The 11,434-nt window shown below is 42.7% G+C and overlaps 1 protein-coding gene across 2 annotated transcripts; it reads left to right on the top strand.

Moving 5' to 3' along the window:
* The first annotated feature begins 576 nt into the window (after positions 1-576).
* pigo (phosphatidylinositol glycan anchor biosynthesis, class O) lies at positions 577-10,785 on the top strand. Of its 2 annotated transcripts, none has more exons than XM_084934814.1 (11): positions 577-764; positions 1,033-1,511; positions 2,561-2,704; positions 2,939-3,062; positions 3,267-3,426; positions 5,077-5,259; positions 5,407-7,003; positions 7,102-7,305; positions 7,774-7,922; positions 8,126-8,196; positions 8,598-10,785. In XM_084934814.1, exons 2-11 carry the CDS (start codon positions 1,034-1,036, stop codon positions 8,725-8,727), a joined length of 3,240 nt encoding a protein of 1,079 aa, XP_084790940.1. In that variant the 5' UTR covers positions 577-764; position 1,033; the 3' UTR covers positions 8,728-10,785. The 2 variants fall into 2 exon arrangements, with proteins under 2 accessions (XP_084790940.1, XP_084790939.1); XM_084934813.1 differs by having other exon boundaries at positions 7,741-7,922.
* Positions 10,786-11,434: the final 649 nt, after the last annotated feature.

Genomic DNA, 11,434 nt, shown 5'->3' with positions numbered 1-11,434 from the left:
TGGCTAATTTTCCACTCAACCCATAGAAGATCAAAATGTATTAAATGGACTCAGTGTTTCAAGATCTAAAGGCCATTTTCACAGCCACAGCCTGTGTTTGTCTTTTTACAATCACAGGTTGTGGCTATTAGAAACAACGAAGGCTTAACAAACTTGGCCATTGGATTCACTTTCTGCAACTGTAGCTGTCCAGGGTGCAACTTGCTTTTCTCCCAGTGACAGCTGAGATTGCCTTTAGTACCTCCTAGATACCCTAAATTGCATCAGTTAAGTCTAATTTGATTTTATGTTAATAAGCCAACCAGCAACAACAACAAAACAATATTGTAGTAGACAAAGCTATGAAATATCATTAAATTAAAATGTTTGTGACCATTATTGATATTTTATAATAACTTTTACAAAACTTATTTCTAGTCCATTCTCTTTTAAGGGTGGCTTCTCTGCAGAATCTCTGGCGTGTTTAGCAATTTTCAGAGACGCGCTAAAGCCGTTGTTCCGTATATAGGAGGTCCTGTAAGTCACAGAGCGGGGCAAAGCAAACGTATTCATGGTGTTACACAGAAAAGCGCCCGCCGTGTTCTTTCCACGCTAAGGTTCCTATCATCCACCAGTCATCTAATCTCATTGTACCGGAGTCCCAATGAAGGTGAGCGTGTTGCTCCGCTCTCTGTTTACCTGAGGCACCTGTGCTCCTGTGTTGTTAATACACACAGTCACCCCCAACGTCCGGCCGGGAGAGGACGAAAACTAGCTGCCACAAGGTCAGTGACAAAAGGCGAAGCGAGCTAGCTTCTGCTAACAGCGTTAACTTAACCGTCATTCATGTTAGCCACCTGTGCGGCTCAACTGCAAAAGAGGTTTTAGTTGGAGCTTAAAATTTCAGTCACCTTACACGTTACCGGAATTATTTTCTTCTATAACAGGTGTAGCTCACAGGCAGCTGTTCCTCTCATTTTTGTGTGTTTGTTACCTCTATGTAAACCAAATGTTCCTGTCTTTCACCTGACCTCCTCTTACCTGTGCATGTAGGATGAAGGGGCTGCCTGTGCTGTCCCTGCTCCTCTGGATGTGTGCGGTGTTCTTCGTGGGCATCTACCTGTTCGTGGGTGGATTTTTGCTGGTCAGGTTGGAGGTTAACAGAACCAGCACCTGCGGAGACGTGCTCGAGCCCGGAGAGGAGCAGGTGGACTTCTGTCGAGCTCAGCCGCGCTTCCGCAAGGTTGTCCTTCTCATTATCGACGCCCTGAAGATCGACTTCGCCCGGTATGACCCCGACAAGACGGCACCACGACCTTATGAGAATAAGTTACCTGTGCTGGAAGAGACAGTGTCATCCAGGCCTTTACAAAGCCGCCTGTACCCCTTCCGTGCTGACCCACCTACGACCACCATGCAGAGGATCAAGGGGTTCACGACTGGATCTTTGCCGACGTTTGTAGATGTAGGTAACAACTTTGCATCCAGTGCCATCTTGGAGGACAATCTTATTCACCAGTTTGGACAAGCAGGTGAGTTATTACAAGTGTCTGTAAATTATAAAAATATAATACATTCATGTAAAGAGCTTTATGGGAAACATACAGATGAGGACAACGTTATGGGATGTAGGGATTTTCAGCAAAGCATTTATAAACAATGGCCTCCCAGAAAACAGACCTGTTTATTGAGCCATAGCACAAACCACTGCTGTGCAATGATGGGCTTTAACTTTGTAATGGTCAAAGCTTGTAAAATCAAGGTAAAACTATGGGTTATTTATTACATTACACGCAATATGACAACTGGGCCGTCACTTGAGAAAGCATCGTGCCAAAAACAACAAAAAAATTTGTTTAGACTATTTGGTGTCAAAAACTTAAGTGAAATGTGAAGAGAGCCGCAGATTACAGAACAAGCCTTGCATAGGTAGGAAGTGAATGATTTTAAAGACTCTGGGGAAAAAAACTAATGAGTGATGTGTCTAAAGACCCCAAAACAACTGCCAAGACACCCATGACTGACTCGACCAAGTTAGGAAGCCAGCAAAACTGGGTCTAGGTAATCTCTTTGTCTTCCAACACGACAGCATCCCAAAAGATGCATCGTTCCTGATAAACAACCTGCTCTAGAAGAAGTAAATAAAAATGACTGACCTGCACAAAGACTCTGACTTGAATCTCATTAAAAATCTGTGGAGTGTATTGAAGCCCAAGGTCAATGCCAGAAGACCATAAAATCTGGAGGAGCTCGACAGATTTGTCAAAGAAAAATCAGTTAGGATTGCTCAGAAGACTTGTGAGCTTTGCTGAAAACTACAACAGATGACCACAGGCTGTTATCTGGCAAAAAGGATAAATAATCAACTATTAGCATCAGGAGGCTAATAATTTTGACCCTAATAGTGTTTGGTTTTGTTTCTGTGGGTAAAGTAAAATAATATAAGCATCATTGATTCTCTGCTCACCTGTAAACATGCTCTTTTCTGACTAGCAATACAAAAAAATCTAGGACTTTTAAAACCAGAAAACCAACTGTGCCATCTGATTTTGCTCATATAAATCTTTCTGTCTCTCAATAGGCAAACGAGTGGTGTTTATGGGTGACGACACTTGGGAGAGTCTTTTTCCTAAGAAGTTTTATCGCTCTCTGCCCTTCCCTTCTTTTAATGTCAAGGATCTGCACACTGTGGATAACGGGATTCTCCAGCACCTCTACAACACTAGTATGTAGCTATTTAATATGCATTTGTTGTGCAATTAAAACCTACATTTAACAAATAGCCTCTGTTGCCAGGAAACTGCAAAATCAAAATAATTTTGCACCAACACTTAAGATAAGATAAGATAAGATGGCCTTTATTAGTCCCACAGGTCCCACAGGTGGGAAACTTGTTTATGCGGTTGATGTATTTGTGTTTCATCTCCTTTCGTTTGTGTCTTGCTGTTGGTTTTAATAGTGGTGGGTGATGACTGGGATGTCCTAGTCGCTCATTTCCTTGGAGTCGATCACTGTGGTCACAGGTTTGGCCCGGATCACCCAGCCATGGCTGACAAACTCACACAGATGGATGGAGTCATCAGGTCAGGCAGTAGTACAGCTGCTACATGCTTGTTTCACACCATTATCCAGATGCAGCTGGATCATCAGCTGTTGCCACAGTGCACTTGTAGTGCTGTAGATATGTCATGATACCAGCACTATTATTGTTATTGTTGGCCCAGATCAAGCAGTTGAGCATTAGAAAGCACCTGGCACGACCTGTGAAAACTCTGCTTTTCCTCTAGGTCTGTGATTGATCGTCTGCAGAATGACACACTCTTGGTGGTGATGGGAGATCACGGAATGACAGATACTGGAGATCATGGTGGAGAAAGTCAGAAAGAGACTGATGCTGCCATCTTCCTCTACAGTCCTTCTCTCATGTTTCATGGACCCCCATCACAGGTGGGTAGAATGCACCTTTTGAAACAGTCACAGCATGACAGTAGGATTGATTCTTATTTAAAACACAACCAATTCTACATCACTTGACTTTGTATAAAATATAAAAAATTAACAGTGAAGACAAAACAAAGAAATTGCTAAATGACAGTTTTGGCAATGACAGTGTATACAATATCCATCAATTCATTTTGTGCTGCTTTTCTGGGTAGCAAGAGCAGCAATCCAAGCAGAGATGACTAGGCCTCATTCTCTAGCTCTCCTGGTGAGACACAGAGGTGTTCCAGAGCCAGCTCAGACACGCACAATCTTCATCATGTCCTGGGCCTACCCTGGGGTCTCCTCCCAGTAGGAGTTCCTAACCAAGGAAGCTACCAGGAGGCATCCTAGTTAGATGCCTGAACAGTCTCACCTAGCTCCTTCTGGTGTCAGGGAGTAGATGCTTTATGCTGAGCCCATCCTAAATGACAGAGGTCTTCAACCCTATCTCCAAGACACCCTTTTGAGGAAGCTCATTTCTGCCTCTTATAGTCTTGATGTAATTTTTGTGGTCACTACCCAGGGCTTGTTCCCATAGATGACGGTGGGATCCATGAGTAAATTCAGGGTTCAGCCCCCTGTTTATGACAACAGACTGGTACAGCATCTGCATTGCTGTGGACACTGCACCAATCTGTACAACGTCTGCTCCTCTCTCGCCTCCACTTGAGGCACTAGATCATTCCCACTGATATACATAGTATAATGACCAGTGCTTATATCAGTAATTTAACTATCTAAAAGAGCCGCTGAAAACTGCTGTAAAAGTCAGTTTAATTCAGAGTGAGAGTTGAGCACAAAACAAGAAGTTATGAGAGCACACTCATCATATTGTATCCCAGTAATGGGCAGTCACATGTTTAGTGGTAGAAACGTTTCACTCTTGTTGCTTTTCAGACCAACGTCATCAGTTCAGTCCACAAATGAGTTAAAAAGGAAGAACAAAGTCAAGTCAAATGTATAACTAACACAACTGCTTTCAGTTACTTGTGTGTTTGTCTTTATCCTGTCTGCAAAGGCACATTTGCGACATGTCGATCTCTCAGAATCACTGCTGTAATAAAAACATAAAGCATTAAACCACTGATGCATGCCCATTTCTGTTCACGCTTGGCTGTGCAGTTCCCAGAATCCATTAAATTGATGCTGGCAGGTGGTCTCCGCCTTTTTTTCATACATAAAAGTGGATCTCACACTAGAAAAGAGAGCTCAAGCACGGATTTCCATAATTGCAGCCTAACTGGAGAGCTATATCATATGCAGTGGAAAGTCATTAGATGCAAGAGAGAAATTACACTATTTAAAAAAAAAAAAAAAAAAAAAAGGCAGAACTTAGTAGACACTTTTTTTTTTCCCCCAAGGCATTTTTGCCACTGCTAGGAAATATTGCTGTTATCAAGCACAACCCTGATTTAAGAAAGGCTACAAGATAAAATATCACTCGCTGAGTTCAACTGACAACCCAGCCTTGGAACAGCTACAAGTTATTTTTCTATGTGCTAGAAATATTTACTTCAAAATATCACAGATGATTATAAGGGTCAAAGCACAATTTAGATCATGAGAACACAGAATAATGTAATGTGACACATCCCCCCCCCCTTTATTTCCCAGAATGAACCGGATGTAGTGCCACAGACTGACCTGGTGCCCACCCTGGCTCTGCTACTAGGAGTTCCTATTCCGTTCAGTAATGTTGGGCAGGTTCTCTTGCCTTTATTTCCACCGCACGAGCAGACAGAAGGTGCAGTTGGAGGTCTCAGCCAGCTGGAGGCACTGTGGATCAACACAAAACAGGTATGCTGCTCATGAAAGAACTGTCTAGAACATTTTTCGAGCATCTGTACACAGAAAAATGTTTTTATATATTCACATATCCTGGAGCCTTTTCAGGAGTTGTTGTTTTTATGGTTTGTGTGTTAAATTTTATCTCTGTTTCTGAAGGTCAACCGTTTCCTGGAGACTTACTCTGGCATGGCCAAAGACATCCCACCAGAGAGCCTCTCTCGGCTGAAGAGTGAATTTGCCCTCTTGTCTTCTGAGTTTCTCAGCACTGTTAGAGAGGGTCGTTCACCCTCCCCGCAGCTAGCCTCTTCTCTGCAGGCTTACCTCACCTCTGTCAGAGACACCTGCCGAGCCACCTGGGCCCGATTTAACCCACTGAAGATGGCGGCAGGCTTAGCCATCCTGGCATTTGCTTGTCTGATGTGTTTCATCTTGTCTGAACTGTCTCTAGTGCTGATCAGGGAGAACGGTCCATTACTGAAGGCCCCAGTTGTTGTGTCACTGACAGTGGGGGTTAGTGTGGCTGCTGCTCAGCTGCTCATACGGGGCTACATTGAGGTGATATGGTGCCTTGCAGCTGCTGCTTTCAGCTCTGAACTCCTTTTCCTTTGGCGTTCACGCCAACTGAGCACCTCTACAGTGTCAAAAAATGGAACCAAAGCTCCAAAGCGTGTTAGCTGGCTGACCCTGCATCACCTCCTTGTCCCCTCTCTCTTGTTTCCACTCCTTCGTTGTGCCTCTCTGCTCTCAGACAGCTATGTGATTGCAGAAGGACGGGTTGTGACATTTTTGGTGTTATCCCTGGCCCTATGCATTCCCATCCATCTCAACTGGGATGGCCTACTTCTGCCCCCAAGCCATGACCTGTTGAAGTCTGCTGGGCTGCTGCCTACCCCAGCTTTGTCTCCATCAGCTGTGAGGAAGGAAAGCAGCACCCTTCTAGCCTGCTTAGGACTACTTGTTGGCAGCCTCTACCTCTCCCTCTCGTTCCACGGCTGTCGGGAAGAGCAGGGCTCCTGCCAGCCGTCTTCATTTCTTTCCCCTCTTTCCCGGTTGCAGGACAACCAGCTGAAGAACCTCCATTATGTCCTCGCTGTCATTTCCCTTGGCTTGTGGACATATCTGCTAAGATGCTTTCTCTGCCACTATGGTAATCTGAACTCGTCAGGCGGGACGGTGTTTACAGCTCGCTGGATCCTACCGCTGCTGTCTGTGTGCCTGGGGCTCCACTGGGCTGTTAGCGCCACTCCGGAGGACAGCTTCAGGAATCTGGCTGAGCTGATTCACTTGGCACAGCTGGCCCTCCCCAGGGTCGCCTTCTGTCTGCTGGGACTGGGGCTTTTCCTGATCTGGCTAGACCCCCTCACTGTGTTTGTGAAGACTAGGACTCAGGCTTCAGCCAAAAGTTTGACTCTACCCACACCCCGTTATCGAGCAAGCATTGGCATCAGCCCCCAAGCTGAGCTGCACCACCTTATCCCACAGATCTATCAGCGCATGCGTCGTTCCCTAGATGATGGCGACCTGAGCGGGGCCAGCAAAGTGGACAACAGGCCTGCTGTGGAGGCCTACGGACTTGGAACAGTCTATTCTGCTCCTTTGCTGTTGTTTAGTGGGTTGCTGGGAATTGGTCTGCTACTGTTGCACCCAGAGGGCATGGCTCTGTCTTTCCTCCTGCTGCTACTAGAAACGGGAGCTCTGTTGCACATTCACGCCTCGTCTACTACGCTTAGTGGCCTGCATGGAAAGTATTCTGGTAAGATGTTTGCATCACATCTTTTAATTAATTTATTTTTAAGCCTATCAGGTTCCAGGTCTTAATCAGCTCACTGACTTCTCATTCTCCCCCCTCAGGTGGGTTTAATGTGCCTTGGACCCCAGTAGTGCTCTGGTCCCTGGCTGCCACGCAGTTCTTCCACGCTACAGGTCATTTACCCACCTTCCCCTCTATCCAGTGGGGTGCTGCCTTTGTGGGATTTCCTGAAGGACACACAGGGACCATACTCCCTGCCTCACTGGTTACCCTTAATACTTTTGCTTCACACATTCTTTTTGCAGGTAGGAACCAGAGGAGCAAAAATAAATGTTATTGTTCAAAGAAAAGGAAAGAAGTCATCATCCATTAGGCAAAGAAGGTTATTCTGTAAAACTAATGGGATTAATTTCATTAATTTGTGAAAAACAGGAAAAGAATCATCATTTTACCTGTTTAAACCTTAACAGTATAATCGAAAATATATAAAATATCAGTGAACCCGTATGACACTTTCAGTCCTTTTTATTTAGTCATATTTGTAGTTTGTTACACATTTCAGTTTTAAATGATAAACAAAAACGTAAAAGTTATGTGATTCAAGAGAATGATAAAAAAATTCTAAAAAGCAGTTCAGTTAAATAAAGCAGCTTTGTGAAACCGTCTCTTCAGTGCTTAAAATGAATTGTGAGCTTGTGAAACGATGATTTGTTGTTGTTGTTATTTCTCTTTGTCTTCAGTGAGTTGTCCATTGCTACTGTTCTGGCCCCTAGTTTGCGAGGTGCGTGGGAGCAGAGGACGAGCCTGTGGGGACGACGGAGAGGATGCTGTGATGGAGATGAGGCTGAGAGAAAACCCTCAGCTGTTCAGCTCTGCTCTTCTGCAACTCTCAACACGCTACCTCCTTATTCACGGAGCACAGGTATGTCCACGGACCTAGAATTTTTTTTTTTTCTCACATCCATTTAAGGCATATGTGAGCTGGGAAAGTCTTTCCTCAGTAGCAGATTTCTGTTGCATTTCTTTCTTGTCTTTTTTATTTTATTTTATTTTTTATTTAGTTCTGTTACACTTATGAGTAGCAGTATCACATCACACCACTCAGTCTGTCTGCTCACTTCACAGGTCTTTGCCTCAGTCTGTGCAGCTGCTATACTCAGGAGACACCTAATGGTGTGGAAGGTTTTCGCACCGAAGTAAGTGCCTGAATGGATTTTCCAGCTCATACAAACTCACTGACAGTAAAGGCTTTTTGAGGATATGGATACAGGATCACCGCTGATTCTGAACTTTCAGTGAACACACAGTGTTGAATGCCGGTCCATTTTTCTACTGTGATATCCACACATTAACATCTGGGTTTTGAATGTGGTGTCCTGTTTGTTTGGTTTTTTTTGTTTGTTTTTTTTATAATAAGTTGGTGGCTTGAAAATATTAAAAGGATATAGGTAATTTAAATAAACTTGGTAGATCTTGGGGAAAAAAGTAATAGTGTTGGTTCTTTTTATCCTATGATCTATTTAATGTCCGAAGGAGTTGCTGGAGCTTAATTTGGACTTGTTTAAACCTTTGTGTCTCTTCTGTTTTGTCCTTTCAGGTTAATGTTTGAGGCCTCGGGGTTCCTGGTGAGCAGCGTGTTCCTGCTGATTGGGGTCACATTAGTGCTGAGAGTAGATGTGGCTGTGGGCCAGTGGTTTAAAAGACTCATCCCAGATGTGTCCAGGTAGCGAAGGCACTGCTGCTGCAGCTGCTGCCTACCGGCACCCACCAGATCTCACTGTGCCCCAGAGGAAATGGACGTGGTGGTCACTAAACAGGATTTGTTTTTTCTTTCTTTTTTTTAGAAAAAATGTTGCCAATAGTGATAAGGAAACCCCACTAACATGTCATGTGGCATGTCATACTGTGATTCTTGAGGGCTATGTTGTACATCACTGACCCTGAGGAACTTTCATATATCGAATCTCAGATTGACTAAATGTGGAGCGTTGGGACCTTTTTATATAGTAGTTTGATTGAACAACCCCAGGAATGGGATGAAGAACTGATAAAGGACTTTGAGACCCCCCTGTTGATTCTGTTCATCTGGGTGTAGCGTTTTTAGTGGGAGAAATGTTTCATCACTCAACCAAGTGACTTTTTCGGTGTCAGCTGACTGCAGGTTTCCCAACCTCATAAACAGTACATTTGCACAATGACTGAAACCAGCCCGCCAAATGAACAATGAACTCTGAGGTTAGTTATTTGATCATTAATATGCAAATTGTCATGAGCATTGACAACCACTGATCACTGAGTACCATTCACAGAGAGTTGGGAAATGGCTCCAATCCCAGCATTGTAAGATGGTGAAAGATGTACCCTTAGGCCTCCTCCTCAATTCAGAGATGGTCTTTCCCTTTTCAGTGGGCTTGTTTCAGTGGGATGGTTTCAGTGGGATGGTTTCAGTCATTGTGCAAATGTACTGTTTAGGGTTGGGGAATCCTACAGTCAGCTGAGACTAAAGAAGTCACTTGGATGATTGGCAAAACGTTTGTCCCACTGAAGACGCTAAGTCCAGATGAACAGAATCAACATTTTGGGATATACTTTTGGGATGCATCGAGACTTTGAGGCCCCTTTAAATTTGCATTTGGATAGAGAGATAACATCTGTTAGGTGTTTTTCAATGTTTCTTGTAAACCTTCCTAACGTATAAAACCTTCAAGAACATTTGAAATCAGTCTTGCAAGTGGTTCATAAGTGTTTGAAAAACAACACCATATCCATAGAGTTTACACACTCTAATTGCCTGGCCAATACATCTGGCCCTTTTAATATGCATTTCTTTTTGTTCCCCCTTTAAAAAATAATTGCAGCTGCCATACATTTATATGCAATGTAGCAGCTGAATTGACAGTCTACTATGATGGGAAAACACCTGTGAAATGAAGAATTTTCTACTTGGTAAAGTGACATTTAAATTTACTCCCTTTTTTTCTGCATTCATGGGTGGGTGACGGTTCAGCTTGTCTCCTTTCTTTGTGGGCTTTAATATGTGGCTTTTCACATACAGTGAGACCACAAAAGCAAAACTGCCCATCAGTGTTTGGAGCTACTTTGTGATCACTCTGGAAGCAGGTTCTCTCTTTTTCTTTAAGTGCATTACAGCAGGTTGCTAATGTAAAATAACTGTTCTCATGTTCATATGTATGTATTGTTTTATTCAATGCCATGAATTAACCAGTGTTTCTGGTTACTGCCAATTTGTATACAGTTCTGGGTTCTTAATTAGTCAAAGTCTTTATTTTTTGTAAGGTTTTGATTCTTTACTGTAATGCATAATTATAATTGTTTTGTTTTGTTTTTTTTGTTTTTTTTTCTAATCTCAAATCAGTGTTGTTTTTAATTAGACCTCACACACTTTTACCCACAAATAGGTGCCTGGCTTTAATCAATGCCTTTTTTTGTGTGTATGATGTCATTCAAACCAAGACCTCCTGGGACAACAAATGTGTTTTTTCTCTTCTTTTTCTGTACATGTCGGAGTCAGTATCCAGTATAGGATCCGTTACTGTACTGCAGCTGTAGTCAGCCAACTAATGGCATTGAAGGAATGTCAAGCTGCATGACAATACTACTGAATCCCTCATGCTGCTGCTGTATGGGAGGGATGAGCCCAAGTAATGGTTTGGTTGTATGATGGGGCACATCTGTATCTGTTTTTAAACTTTAATATATCAATAACTGGTTAATTAAAATGATTTTACATTCTGTAAAAATTCTAATAAAATTTTTCTACTTGACATCTTAGTCTGAATATAATTTGGACTTAAAATTATTAGAAGCATCCAGATTTGTCTGTTTATTCCCTGTTGCAATTTGTGATGCTTAATCTATGTTTCATCTTTGAGATTATTTATAGTAGAATTGGAAACTATTTATGCGGTTCATATAAGTAGGATTTTATGACTGGTTTATTGAACCAAGGACTTGATGGAGGAGAAAGTTGCTGCCATATTTCAATGCCCATCAGTTAAGGTGCTTCATTCATTATTAACTGGGGCTTTCTGCATATTCTAGTGCCCATAACTCTTGACTTGTTGAAATTCTCCCTTGTCCATTTTTTCCTAAATCCTCTTTCATGAAATTATAAATACACACACACACACACACACACACACACACACACACACACACACACACACACACACACACACACACACACACACAAACATTTGTATTTGTGTGTGTGTGTGTGTGTAAGTGCAACCTTAAATCAATGAAAATGTGTGTGTTTATATATATTTCATGATGATGTTTCACAACATTGGGTTTTCCTTTTGTCTTTGTTTTCCACTAGACAGTTTAACACAAAGTGTACCTCAAAGGAAATTCAGCCAGTTAAAATTGAACTGCATGAGTGACCAAAGAATTACTATCACCAAAAAGACC

Source organism: Perissodus microlepis, chromosome 7 (genome assembly GCF_051167445.1).
Source record: "Perissodus microlepis isolate ML-2025 ecotype Zambia chromosome 7, ASM5116744v1, whole genome shotgun sequence".
NCBI lineage: Eukaryota > Metazoa > Chordata > Actinopteri > Cichliformes > Cichlidae > Perissodus > Perissodus microlepis.
The sequence above is the reverse complement of the archived record's forward strand: the minus strand, read 5'-3'. Positions and strand labels throughout refer to the sequence as shown.